This window comes from Hydra viridissima, unplaced genomic scaffold (assembly GCF_058129835.1).
Source record: "Hydra viridissima isolate aposymbiotic clone 2 unplaced genomic scaffold, HvirCarnegie_v1 scaffold_3, whole genome shotgun sequence".
Classification (NCBI taxonomy): domain Eukaryota; kingdom Metazoa; phylum Cnidaria; class Hydrozoa; order Anthoathecata; family Hydridae; genus Hydra; species Hydra viridissima.
In genome coordinates, this window is record NW_028324302.1 from 6,669,124 (window position 1) to 6,684,354 (window position 15,231).

Here is a 15,231-nt window from a genome sequence, read left to right on the forward strand (position 1 = left end):
TTTTTGTATACATTCAAATGATGTCAAAGTTGTTTAATATCAATTTTTTTTCCAAAAGTTTTTGTGACCTTGACCTTCTTATTCAGTTTGTTTCACAGGTGACCCACTGGGTTTCGTAGGTTTGTAAATGATATACTTTTATACACATTAAAAAAAAAAAAACTTTGATGTTTAGAAAAATTTATTTAACAAAGTTGAATGCTTCTAAAACAATACCTTTGCTCTGTATAACAAAGATACACTTTACATTTTTCAAAAACGTTGTTTGTCTTTATGCTCTACTGCGGTCCTATTTTCTCAGAGTCTAGTTCGTAACCCTTATCATCAGTAGAATTATTATCCAAATCACTTTCATTGCAATCAGTTACTTCAAAAATATCCACTACTTGTGTATTGAATTTCTTTTCAGGTGGAGCTGAAATTCTTCTACAGAAAATAGATAAAAACTAAAATATTAAAAAGCATATTAAAGATTATTAATTGATTAATTATGCAATTTAAAAGACTTAAACCAGAATCATTCAAATGTTTTTTATAAAAACACTTAATTATTTTATTGAGTGCTTTTTTATAACAATACTGATAATTGTTGACAACAATCTTAATCAACATATTATTCGTCCCTAAAGCCGAACGGGTCACATGACCCAACAATTTTAAAAGTGTTCTGAATAAATAATAAATATCAAATCCATATTAAAAATTATAAAAATTTCTTAAATGCATCATTTAGATACATAGTAATACTAAATTTTATGTTATATCTTGTATAGAGTAGATATTATACAAGTCAAATCTGTCGTAAATTTACAATTCTATCATGCATAAGAGTGGTCATTGGCAAATGAGATTTTACTAAGTAATCAAAAAAGTTTATTGTAATTGTTAACTCCCCTGAGTTCCATTGATGGAACAATGGACTTTAAAACTTAAAAAAAAGAATTTAAACATAGAATAGACTTTTCTTAAACGCACTGTTTTGTGATGAGTCAAGGGTGACCCGGTGGGCTTTTGTGGGATGGTAAAAGAATGCTTAGAGTTCATTTTAGAGTTATTCAATGCTGCTTCTAGAACGCTATAATGCACTGTTTCTGTTGCTTGTTTACTACAGAACTCAAGAACTTTTTTACTGGTTAAGCAGAGAAGTGCAACGTGATTAACATAATCGCATGCACCTTTATTATTGCTGTGAAACAGTGTTAGTTTTGACTTAAATTGGGATGATGTGTTTTAAATTCAAGTATGTCACTATAAAGATATCATCTTTCCGAACATCTGGTACAAGATTCAGGAGTCTTCTGCCAAATGTGAAGGAGAATTATTAAACTTCTAAACTTCTTTTACTTTCAGTTTAAGTTTTCTTATTTATTTTTCTTTTAAGTCCATTTTGTCCGACTCTAATTTTTGATATTTCGTATTGTTTTTTCCCCTTTAGTCAATAGTTTTCGTAGTCCTTTTTTCATTTATTTTCTACGAAATAGATAAATCGTTTACAAGCTTACATGGAAGGATTGTTATTGAGATTTCTGATAGCCTACAGAGAATTTGATACAATCTTAGTCGTTCAATCAAAATTTCTCAGAAAAGCGAAGTTAAAAAGTATTAAAGTTTTTCGTCTGGGAATAATCCAATCACAAACCATCTTTGAATATCCCAAAAATATAGTCTATCGCCACCATAAAAGACCCAAAGCTCTATTTACTCTAGCCTCACTAATTAATGTTATTATCAAGTGTCTTTTCATAACATTTGGTTTTAAAAGTTGAAATTCATTTTTCAATTTCTTACAGCTAGGCAGCTACTTTATTTAAATTCGGTTTGCGTCACGGGTTTAGAATAGAAATAAAAATTTAATGATCCTAGAATGTTTGACTGCCACTTACACATTTGTCAATGTACATATCGGCAAGACCTTTTAACTTTTTTTAAACGTAATGGAGTGCTTCTCGATCTAATGGGTAACTGATGTAACAATTACGAATGGGAAAAAGCAAAAAGCGTGACTTCTTAGACTTATAGGTATACACATTTGAAACAACCTGTTAAGCTTTTCTCCATTTCCTTCATCGTCAGTTTTTTCAAATGTTTCTGATAAACCAGCACAAAGGGATGATATGATGACAAGACTTATACTTATATAACTACAAATCGAGACCTGATCGCTACGTAAACAATTTTTAAACAATTTTTATAAAACGTTAAACTTTCGTTACACTTTCGTTAAACTTTCGTTATACGTTCGTTAAAATTTCGGTTTTCTACGCACTTTTACAATTTGCCGTTACATTTTTGAACCTTAAGTTATATTTTGAGAGACTCAGGGTGGAATGCAAGAACCGAACTTGAGTCAAGTTCGACTTGAAATCTCAAGTTCGACTTTGTCAAGTCAGACTTGAAAAATTGACTTGAGCGAATGCGTAAACGAGACTTGAAAATTTCAAGTTCGTGCTTGAGAAAGTCGAACTTGAAAAATAGTCAAGGCGTTGAATTTAGGGCATTTATCGGAAAATGCACTTCGCAACCAATAGCGGTAATGGATTTTTTTTACGGGAAAAACCTTTTACTGAAACAAATTCCGTGTAATGATATTTGTATAATATACGATTAAATAAAAAGTTAATAACAGTAAAAAAAAAAAAAAAGTTCTTGCTATGTATTTTTCATCAGAAAAACAAATTCATCTTGGCACTTTCAGTTCCAAATCCTAAGTTGTTGGTAAGCAACGGTTGGTCATATGTACCACTTAAGTGATCAAGACAATTTCTCTTGATTTCTCCATTTTAACAGATTCCATTTGAATTAAAATACATGGAAATGTTCTAGAAAATGCAGAATCTTATTTTGACGCTGTTTGGGGATGATACTATACTAATGTATTTTTATTTATCTTTTTACTAATACTTTAATGAAAATAATGGTTTTTTTTTAAAAATACTGAGAATATATATATATATATATATATATATATATATATATATATATATATATATATATATATATATATATATATATATATATATATACCTACACATATATATACCATTTACATATGTAAGTCAATAGAGATCACATATGGAGACAGGTCTTCTGAAATTATTGGGCCACTTATAGAAACAGAAAAGAAAACTTTTACTGAGCCTTTAATTGCATCTGGTTCATTAACACATGAAAAAGAACAATGCTCAACATTAAAAAAGATATCTCTCTCTAAAAAAATCGAAAAAAAGCAATATAATGAAATTCATGAACTTGATAAAGAACTAATGCAAAAACAAATAGAAATAGCTAACATAAAAATAAACTTACTCCAGCAAAAGCAACAATACAAACTAAAAGAACATGAAATTAAAATGGAAATTTACCAAAAAAAATTGTCACAGTTATAAGTATTAAAAAAAATACAACAGAATAATTCTAATTGAGGAAAATTATTTTCAAACGACATCAGATCTAGTGTTTTTTATTTTATGTTTTAAATTATTATTTTATTTCTTAGTGAAATTGTTTTTTGATATATAGTACTAATTTGAAATGTATTTTTTTTTTTTTTTAATAATATGCAAATATAACTTTTATCTATAATCAGACACACAAAAAAGATTTTTTAAAAAAATTGGTCCACAATTTGATTTCTTTTTGCTTCTCCATAAATATCTCTTGTAAATGCTTCAGCGCCATCTTCTTGATTGCTATTTTGTATTTCATTGTCTTCCCAATGATCATTTTCTAGAAGGGCAATGTTGTGAAGCACAAAACAGGATACAATTATGGCTATGGAATTTTGTAATTTAGTTCGTAAGGGAATGCTAAGACAAGGAAATCGTTTTTTTAATATACCAAAACAACATTCAACTGCCATACGTGTACTTCTCAAACTGTAATTGTATTGGATTTCATTTTCATTTTTTGGGTTTGAAAAAGGTGTCATTAAATATTGTTTACAAGGATAGCCAGAATCACCTATAACATGAACATGTTGGCGAGCTTCTAAAACTTCTTTAATAGCTGAGTTGGAAAAAACTCGTGAATCATGAACACTTCCAGGCCATTGAACACAAGCAGATAAAATTTCTTTTGAAAGACCTGCAATGACCTGGCAATTCAAAGAAAAAAACCCCTTTCTGTTTCGATATATTTCTGGGTTTTCTCCACCAGGGTTTATTATAGGAATATGTGTTCCATCAATTGCTCCTATACATCCTGGGAATCTTTGAATTTGGTAAAATCTAAACAATGGTTGACAAATATAAATATTTTCGTTATCAAAGAAAATTTTAAAGTTTGTATGAAATAGCAAAATGCAAATATCCATGAAAACTTATAATCACCTTTGTTGAATTATCAAAGAATCAGCTTCTGTTGGAAACTTTATATACTGATATCTTTTGTTGGCAATTTGAATTGAAATGTTTTTAACTACTCGACAAACCGTTGACTGATTAACTTTCAGCTCCTCCAACTCTCCTATTACTCTCTAAAAGAGTGTACTTAATTAGATCAAATCATACAAATTTAAATGTGAAGTACTTTATTTATTGTTACTTGAGTATATGATTACTTTATTTGTTGTTATAAAATGGTGTTATTTAAAAACATAATACAAAATCTACAATAAGAATACAATAAGAATACAATACAATAAAAAGGTACCATTGTCTAATACCATTTCTTGAATATCTACTCACTTGGAATGAACCAGTAGCATAAAACCGAAATGCAATAGCCAGTTGTTGTACAGATGAAAGAGGGCACCCTCGATTGCTAACATTGTTGTTAATAATGTCATTAGCCAATATTAAAAAGGTTTCTTTGGAAAATCTGTGGCACCTTTTAAATTCTATATCATTATAAACTTCTAAAGGATTGGCTCTGTCAATAATAAACCTTGGAATGAGATTTGGCATATTTCTTCTTCTTCTTCTTCTTCTAAAATTCAGCTCATACCGATTCATTTTTGAACGTTTTAAAACAATTTTTTTTTAATACTTCATATTATAACTACTTCTTCTCGTGAATTCTCTTTTACTCCTTTTACATGTATCACTTCTTTGTATAACTGCAACTGTTTATTACTAAATGGAATTTACTTTTATACTGTATCACAAAAACGTGCCTTAATCAACAGCTTTTATAATGGTAGGATGTTCGACATTTCAAAAAGCTAATAAACATTTCTCAAAATATGACATGTTGGATCATTACATACGAGTTACAGGATGTTTTAAAAGACACACGTTTTCACAATGTTGGTATTCAGTTTTCTGTAATGAATTCATTGACAAATATACTTTCACAATGTAACCTTCTAAATTAATTAGGTGAATATGCCCAAGTAACTACTTTTGCTTGTTAAAAACTCATTTTCATACTTGCAAAGGTTGTAATAAGTTATATAGTAATAGTAAAGTTTTGTTACGCATCAGCAAAATGATAATGGCGGTCTGTTTTTTTTTTCAAGTTTGGTTTCAAGATTGGTCTGGAGCAGACTTGAAAAAATGACTTGAAAATTAAAAAATTCTCGTTTTTCAAGTCTGACTTCAGTTCAAGTTCGCTTCTTGCATTCCGTTCAAGTCAGACTTGAGATTTGAAGTCTGACTTGAAATTTCAAGTCCGCTTCTTGCATTCGGAAGGAATTTTTGCTCTCTCAAGTCTGGTTTGAAGTCAGACTTGAAAAAGGTCTATTTTTAGCGGTTTTCAAGTCTGACTTGAGTTGAAGTTCGCTTTGTGCATTCGCTCAAGTCGCACTTAAGGTTTGAAGTTCGACTTCAAATTTGAAGTTCGGTTCTTGCATTCCACCCTTAAGGTTTGAAGTTCGACTTCAAATTTGAAGTTCGGTTCTTGCATTCCACCCTCAATTCTTTCGTAAAGTCATTGTAAATCATCTACCTTCTGTTGCTCGGTAACAGATAATACACGACTAGTTATAAAACAAATGTCACTAAGTAGTTTATTCATAATCATAACTAAAGTTGGTTAGTATTTTTTTCTTTTTACGATATGGTTTGATAATAATTCTTGTTTATTTCTAAAACGGTCTTAGAGTATAAAGCAAGTCCATCGAATTTCAAAAAGCGAGCGAAATTCAACATACTTTTATAAACTTTTGTTTGAGCTGAGTTCAAAATGTTAGAGAACTCTCTCAAGCTCATTTAAGAGCTGTTTTTTTTTTTTTTGTTTTTTTTCACATGTTTGATAGGCGAGGGTGTAGTTTTAAAACTCAAAGTTTAGTAACTTTTATGGTTATGTTTTGTAATTATCACTGTTAACTCACTGAAGTTCATTACATATTCAGTTTGTATTTATGTATACAGAACCCAGGGTAGAGTAAGATTAAAAAGCACGGTTCTGCGTTTCTCAACACATAGAATATCTAATCATTAAAACTAACGGCAGGCAAACGAATATACAGTGGTGGAAAAAATAGTAAATACTTACACCAAATACCAAAATAGTAAAAAACCTACACATTTAGAAAAATACCTTCAATTCTCAGTAATTGATAATAACTTATATAACTTTTTTTATTTTTATGTTTAGTGTTAATACATATATCTATAAAAAAGTGTTAATACATATATCTTAACATTATATATACTAACATATATCATAATATATGTTAATACATATATTGTGTTAACACATATCTATAAAAAAAATTACTAATTTCTCTTTGATTTTTCTTATGTAACTAAAAATTATGCTTAAAGTAGCTGGAAATTTGGTGGGATAAATATTAAATAAAAAAATAGTTAATTGCTATTTTTCTTTAGTTTTAAACTGTTATTGCTATTAGAATATTTGTTTGACTCCGTTATATCACAGACATATGAAGAGGGGGCGGAGGGGTGATAACCTCATAGTTAGTCAAAATGAGAACTCTCTGCTACCCCTCCTCTTCAAATCCAATCAAATTTCAAGAATAATTGAGCGTCTTGTTGGAATAATCAAAAACGCTTTAAAACCAAAAGAAAGTGTGGAACCTAGAAGTCGCAAAAGAAAAACAGCTTACCGAGAAGATAAATTAATTATTCGTGAAGCTAAAAAGGATCCGTTTATCTACAGCAACACCATTTTAAAAAGTTTTGAGTCAAATACAACCTCACATCCGATTAGAGGACGCTCAGTTGAAGAAAATTTGTTTTCAAGATCAGTAGAAGTTTACCTTTGTTAAAAAAAACGACATGTAAAAGCTAGAAAAGAGTTTTTTCATAAATATTTTGCATGGATTAAAAAAAAAATGGAGCTTAGTTTTGCGGACAAACAAATCTAAAATTAACATTTTTGGATCAGATGGTAAGCGATTTGTCCGCAGACCACCAAATTAAGAGTTTGACCCACAAGAAAACAATAAAGTTTGGTGGAAGTATTATGGTACGGGGATATTTCTCGTCATCTGGTATTAGTCCTACGTATTTAATAACAGACTTTATGACAGCTGACATTTATGTTAATATACTTCAATAAATAATGCTTCTGTATGCTGAGAATAACATGCCTTGCTTTGGATGTTTCAACAAGACAAAAACCCAAAACATACGGCTTCTATCACAAAGAGATGGTTCCAAAATAATGGTATAAGACAGTTGGATTAACCAGCACAATCGCCGGATTTAAATCCAATAGAAAATTTATGGAAAATTCTAAAAGATGCAGCAGGAAAACAAAAGCCTATGAACAAAAAGGATCTGTGGGAGGTTGTAAAAGCATCATGGTACGCTATTCTGTTATCAACTTGTCAAAAACTAGTCAACAACATGCCCAAAAGACTTATTTAAGTTTAAAAAAATATAGGACACGTAACAAAATATTAACAAATTGTTGTAGGTAATGTATAAAGCAATAATATACCTTTCGCAAAGGAAAAAAAAAGGTTGTTTCTGTTGTTAATTATTTTATTATTTATTTTGACTATTTGTTATATAAACGTTGAACTTTCTTAATTTTTCTCAATATAAAACAAACTAAACATCTCTGTATTTATCATTTTTTCCACTAAATTTTTGGCTACTATAAAACATAATTGTTAGTTACATAAGAAAAATCTTTATGATCTTTTTAAAGATATGTATTAACACTAAACATTATAAAAATAAATATATATATATACTAATTATCATCAATCGCTGAGAATAAAAGGTATTTTTCTAAATGTGTAGGTCGCGTGTTCTTTTTTTTTTTTTTTTTCTAAACGTGTAAGTCGCATATTCTTTTTTTCTACCACTTTATAAACCAATAATCACCAATTAATCCCTCGACAATTAATCATTTAATGAACTTCTATCAAATCTCTTTGATTGATTTTTTTAAAATACGTTTTCAGGCGGTAAAATAATTTTGAAGTTGTTATTATACTTCTTTTAATTTTTCAATTATTGACGCGTTTTAATTGCAATTGGAGTTATTTAAACACTTTAAAATCAACTCGCTAAAGGGTTTGCTATATAGTTTACTTATATGGTGAATCATAGAATCCTTTTGTTACATTTCTGATCTTACACATTAATTCAATTATTGTAAAATAGTTGTAGATAGATTTTCTGAGAAAAAGTATATGTAAATATTCGTATGAAATTCGGCTCCGTCAGAATTACATCTTACTCATCGCTACTTAATTGTCTTTGTTTTTAATGTAGACGACTTTGATAAAAGCCTTGTTAGATATATTGAAGCAAGAAGTAACTAACAAAGAAAAATTTTAAGCTTACCTTTTAAATAAATCTAGTCTACTAAATTTAGTTTTAACTTTTTTAGTGCGTTAAAATTGTTAAATTTTACTAACATCCCTCTTACGTTTGTCGTCCAAACTGCACAAAAAATCTTAATCGTTATACTAATTATTTGAAGTCATCGCCATAACTCCGATAAGCTATGATGGCTCTTTTTTTTTTTAATTGTCTACGATAGTAGCTAAAATTAATTCTCAACTGACAATCGTGCTGGGCAAGATGTTTCCATATAAATGTTTGATAGGAGGAAAAAGTGAGTATTTATTTACAACTTTCGATATGGTATTCTACATTTTAAAGTAAAAAATTCGTCAAAATATTTAAGCATGGGTTTTCACTCGGAGAATAACTTTATCATGCCAATTAAAAATGCTAATATGAACAATTAGCTTTTTTCCTAGTCACTTTTTTTTTCATCTCAACGAACCTCTAGTAGTGTTATTTTTGAACAGAACGAACCTCTTGTAGTGTTATTTCTGAATGGAATGAGCCTCTAGTGGTGTTATTTTCGAACAGAATAGACATGCACTTAATCGCTTAAAATGAACTGCTTATTCATAATAAACTAACAGACGAGTAAAAATAAAAAAATGACATTTTATAAAAAAGGAGCTGTATAAAATGTCCCAGGAATTAAAGGACCTCATGAGTGACTGTCGGAGTGCACAACAAAACATTTATTTATGATATTTTTACCATAACTTGAATAGCTTTCATCTGCATAAAGTTACCTACAACTCAATATACAAAAAAGAACGGCAGCGCAAACAGCAAGTTCATTATTTGAAATCATTTTTATAGTTACTCATGATTAGTAGAGACAAACGAAAATCGCGGTAAAAGAATGAAAAAAGAAAACCACGGAAAAAGCGCAGTAACAAAGTATCACATTCTTATTAAGAACTCTTAAGCACAGCAATAAAATGCTACATTCTTTTAAGAATCTCAACAAAAATGTGGCATTTTCTTGCTGTGCTTTTTCCGTAGTTTTCTTTTTTTTTTTACTGTGGTTTTCTTCTGTCACTAGTGATTAGGAAACATGAACGAGTTTAGGGTCCACAGATCTTTACAAAAACAGATAACGAGCTTTTTATTCAATTTAGGAATCAATCTTTGAAGTAGATATTGATTGAGAGCTCTTATCTTTTTTACACATGTGGAATAAGAAATCCCAGTTTCACAAGCAAATAATTTGGTCCAAAGACCGTAAAACTCTGCTTAAATATAATGGATTATTTTACGGTCTGTAAAACTTACACCTTTTGAAAAGATCAAATGTAATGCTATGTTAAATATACTAATACTTAAGAGAAAGTTGTATCACGAGATAACTGTAAAGAATTATTTGTACGCATGCTGTTAAGAGATTAGCATGTAATATTAATAATCATTATATAAGCTTTATACTGTGCTACATAATTGGTTCGATGAGATAAGCTGATGATTGTAACTTGAAATATAATGAGTTAATCTCTTCATGCAACATTAAGAGCTGAAGCTTTTATTTAACACCATTACGTAGTTACAAAGTTTTTTAACAAATTACAAATAGCAATATATGTATGACTTTTTTATCTTCTCTCTATTATAAGTTGTGCATAGGCGTTACCATACACCAAAAAATTAAAAGCAGAGAAAAAACTGCATACTTTCAAGAATTATCGCCTTGTGTTTCTTTTGTGTTTGATTTTGTTTTATCGAGTGATATCCGTTAACTTTATGAAATAAAACCCGTGACAGTTAGTGGTGACGCAAATTGATTGTAAAACCGCGTGTTAGAAATAAGCCATGTGAGCCTTAACTTTGCAAATTTAAGGCCAAGAATGGTATAAAATCGGAGTATTACTTGAAATAGATTGCCGAATTATCTGCACGTATTACAGCATGTATTGTTTAATGTAATATAGGTAGATGCAAATAAGATTACTTTCTTCACGTCCATTGAATAGACTCGCCTTTAAGGTTGATTAAGGCTCATCCTTAAAAAAAATAAAATTTTTGATTGTTCTTTCAGAAAACCAATTTTTAAAGCCCTATTTCTTTTGGTACTTTTTTGTAAATTAAGTTGAATATCTATCTACTACAAAAATAAATGGTAATAGGATGGTATTAAAAAAATGCTACTAGTAATTCGCATTAACAATTTTTTAACTTTTCCCGCCACCAATAACTAAAACAGTTAAAACTATAGAAAAACACATCCCTATCAAGAATCGTAATATGACGGAAAACTTTTGCAGAGGTAATAATAGACGTAAATAAAGATTGAGAACGTTCGGGCCAAATAAAATATCAACAAGCTGATCGATCTGGTCACAATGCATTTCCAATGACAAATATTGAGATGACCAAAAGAACAATAACAACTTTTAATTTACGAGCTTTTATTTCTATTATTAAATTAATAATGATTACGTTTTTCAAAACATTTATAAAAGAGTTGAAAATATTTACTTTTAATTGATGGGTATATTACACCAAACTACCATTCATTTGGCTATGTTATAGCAACTAAACGTTCACTGCAGTTTTTAGAAATTAAAATCCTTGGTTTTAAGTGAGTTAAAAGAACAATGTTTTAACAATGTTTACGTTTTTTCTCTTTTTTTTTAGGCATTCATCCATATATTCAGATCCAAAAAATGTCACGAAAGCTCAGTGACTCTTCCATTCGAATACTAAAATCAACAGCACCAACGCTTTCAACTGAGGGAACCAAAGTGACGTCAAGGATGTATGAAATCATGTTTAGCAAATACCCGATTGTTAAAAACCTTTTCAACGGCTCTCACATTCAAAAATTAGGGAATAGCAGAGCTGTTGCTCCTCAAGTATGTTTTACAATGATGTTTGCTCGTATACGAGCTATTATGAGCTTACATTAGATGTTTATTATATAACAAAGCTAAAATTAGTTTCACAAGCTGACAACTTGGCATCAAAAATGCATTAAGAGATGAAAGTTAGTCACGAGCTTGTTTAATAATTGTTTTTATTAATAATATTTTAATAATAAGTATGTAACTTTTTCACATATATTTTAGGCACAAGCATTGGCTAATGCCGTAATTGGGTATGCTGCCAACGCTGACAATCTAAGTGCGCTTCAAGAGGCGTTGCAACTTATAGCTCATAAACATGTCAGTTTTAATATACTGCCTGAACACTACCCAATCGTTCGAGACTGTCTGCTTCAAGCGATCAAAGACGTTCTTAAAGATGCAGCAACCGAAGAAGTTATGGAGGGCTGGAAAGAAGGTTACAACTTTTTGGCCAATTTGTTTATTGATATGGAAAATAACATCAAAAAAGAAAACGAAAGCAAAGGTGTGAGTTTTTTTGTGTTTTTAGATTTAGGTGTTTTTGTGTTTCTTTATATCAATTTGACTAAATGCAGCTAAAGATACGCCAAGTAACCTCGGCTGCCGGTTTTTATGGGATGTCATTTTTGATTTTTTCTGAAAATAGTTTTTGGATGGTACTTTCGCTTGTTATTGCTCTATTTAGCAATAAATCTTTTAGCAATAAAAACTAGTTGCTCTTTGTGACTAAATTATCATTTTTACATTTGCAATTTGAATCATAACAGACAAAAGAGTCAAATTTATAAAAAAATATTATTAATAAGTTTTCAGATAAATCTTTTGGTAGCCGAAAAAAATATTAATAATAAGTTTTTCTTTTGCAAGCCGAAAAATAATCCCATTTGAATAAATTATTCTTTTGTTCATCAAAACTTGTCTAATAATCAAAACTCTTTTCATGAGCAAAAAGTCATTTCATAAGCAAAACACTTCTTAAACTCTTAACTCCTTTCTTAACCAAAAAAAGCTTTTACTTAACACTAAACACGCCGTTAGTTTACATATACCTATTTTAACCAATCAATTGACCCATGTTTATAAATTCTTGCTTTTTATATTTCACATCAAATTATTTCAAACTTTCCGTGCACTTTTTACACATGTTGAAGTTTTTTGAAAAAACATTTACCACATATTTGTTACATTTGGAAAAAGCTGTTATAGTTTTGTTTTTTATGCAATATCTTATTTGATACCTGAATACCAGAACTTTGTTGTTTATCTTAAATTTATAAACTGTGAGTGTACAATTTTCTGATTTGTATAGTTTTGCTGAAAAAAGGGACTTGTCATTTGTTGCCTGCATGGCAAGTTTTGAGACTTTTTTTTATTCACACGCAAAGTCCCTACAAGAGTAGTTTTTCTCGTCTTTATTATCTTTATCCGTGGACTCACATCCTTCTGTGGTGTCAGATGAATCAATGCTGTTTTCTAACTACTGCGGTTCGCTATATTCTGAACATTCTTTGTTTATGTTCACGGCGAGCCTGCTTATATACCCTATTATAGATGTAATACAGCAAGTATATGATGAAACAGAAAACGTAATATTATCAACCCACAAAAAATATAGTACAACATACCAAATATATGGTGTTTAGAGTTGTCCTACGCTGTGTGTTTTAGAGTTGTCCTACGCTGTGTGTTTAGAGTTGTCCTACGCTGTGTGTTTAGAGTTGTCCTACGCTGTGTGTTTAGAGTTGTCCTACGCTGTGTGTTTAGAGTTAAATTGCTTTTTTATATATTTTTTAAATTCCATTTTCTAAATTTTTTATTCTCCTTTATTTGTAAACTTTTTATTTTACAAGTTTGAAAAAATTGTAATATAAAAAACTTTCATACAAGTTTGGAAAGCTACATATAGATATTTTGAAGTAATTCATAAACGAATTAAACAGTGAATTTGCGAATTTGCGAACATACATTTAACAAATGAACGTTTTTCAGGTGGCTGGGTTGGCTTCAAACCGTTACTTGTGTCGGAAAAGATCAAAGAGACTGAAGAAATCACTTCATTTATACTAAAAGATCCCTCTGGAAAAGATCTTCCTGAGTTCTTACCTGGACAGTATATTTCCTTTAGGCAAGAACTGTTTGTATAACTTTTGTATTGTTTCTACATTTGCTGCTCTTTTATTTTACAGTTTGAAATCATTCTTGCAACATTTGAGCCGACATGAACGCACAATGTTTCTTAAAATAAACTTGAATAATCGACTTTTTGAAAGGAAAAAATATCTTAACGAGCACCTTTTTTTTTTACTCAGAATTCCCAAGGGAAAAATTGAAAAGTTTGATCATGACATTGTTCGCAACTACAGCTTGTCAAGCATGCCCAACCACGGATTCTACAGAGTTTCCATTAAAAAGGAGCTCTCGCATAACGTCAGCTCGCCTGATGGTGTTGCGTCCGTCTACTTTCATGATAATGTCAATGTTGGTGACGAAGTTCTGGTAAAAGTCTTTTTTCATATCTTACTCTTAGTTCTATCAACGCTCTGTTGTTAATCAAAGTCAAGAGGACCGTGGTGTATTCTGTAAGATCCTGCACCTCTACGATAGAAACTTTACGCGCTGGTACTCTAAGTATACGCGAGAATACACGCGTTGTCTTACAGCAACACCGAGATGTTTGTTTTGATTTGTCATTTATTTGCTGTTGTTTAGGTAGGAAATCCGTGTGGAACATTCGTTTTGAAAGCAGTCGGACCTCGACCGCTGGTTCTCATTTCTGCTGGAGTGGGGTTAACTCCGATCATAAGCATGATGGAGTATTTACTTTCCAATCAAAACGACAGCAAACCAATAGTTTACATTCATTGCGCAAAGAGTGAAGCTCATTTTGCTATGAGACTTCATGTCGAAGAGCTATGCAAAAACAAAAGGCTGACCTCTCACGTGTTTTATTCAAGTTGTGGAGCGGGGGCGTCGGGATCTAAAATAGTAGTGAGTAAACTTGTTGATTAACAATCGGTCATTTAGTCAGTATTTTTGTTTTAAACGTTTTCCTAATTGGTTTATGTTTTTCAATGGATTTAGCTTTTCTCTTTTAGACTCACAATAGCCATTTGACGAAAGAAGCTTTGGAATCAATCATACCACTGCCATCTAATGAAAACGAGTTTTATTTCTGCGGCCCCCCACGTTTCCTTCACTTTTTTAAGGGTATTCTTTCAGAAATGGAAGTTCCGGCTGAACAAATAAACTATGAATATTTCGGACCAACGCAAGAATAATTTAAGATCATCAATTAATTTTTGGAGTCCTTTTTTTTTTTTTAGATCCATGTGTAGATTTTCATGAAGGTAAATAAGAATATGCAGTTCTTTACAAATTTTTCCTTCGGGATTTACGAAGTCTAAATTTCAAAGACACTTAGCGTATACGTGGTCTTCTCCTTGTTATTATTTATATTTTCGATATTTGTTACGTAATTAATATTTGTAAAACGAATCTTTATTAATGTTGATTTAAAGAAATAAAAAGTCAGAAATAATTCTTAATAAAAGTTGAACACCATTAATTTGATTTAAATTTTTCCTAGTAAGGTGTTAGCAGTATATTGAAAATATTTTAATTATGTTTGACAAAATCTGTAATATATTTCATTATTATCATGCGCAATCTATTTCAAGATTAAA

At 30.2% G+C, this 15,231-nt stretch overlaps 1 protein-coding gene across 1 annotated transcript; it reads left to right on the top strand.

The window, feature by feature from the left end:
* Window positions 1-8,850: 8,850 nt before the first annotated feature.
* Window positions 8,851-15,113, top strand: LOC145180649 (uncharacterized). The gene is made up of 7 exons (XM_090083350.1): window positions 8,851-8,979; window positions 11,340-11,557; window positions 11,771-12,053; window positions 13,538-13,673; window positions 13,858-14,044; window positions 14,258-14,536; window positions 14,644-15,113. Exons 1-7 carry the CDS (start codon window positions 8,946-8,948, stop codon window positions 14,824-14,826), a joined length of 1,320 nt encoding a protein of 439 aa, XP_089939476.1. The 5' UTR covers window positions 8,851-8,945; the 3' UTR covers window positions 14,827-15,113.
* The last annotated feature ends 118 nt before the right edge of the window (window positions 15,114-15,231 follow it).

Excerpts from the sequence above, each read along its gene's own strand:
- LOC145180649 (XM_090083350.1), top strand. The coding sequence starts at position 8,946 with ATGTTTCCATATAAATGTTTGATAGGAGGAAAAA. Across the intron at positions 8,980-11,339 it reads ATGTTTGATAGGAGGAAAAA|GCATTCATCCATATATTCAG; the intron begins GTGAGTATTTAT and ends CTTTTTTTTTAG. Across the intron at positions 13,674-13,857 it reads GGACAGTATATTTCCTTTAG|AATTCCCAAGGGAAAAATTG; the intron begins GCAAGAACTGTT and ends TTTTTTACTCAG.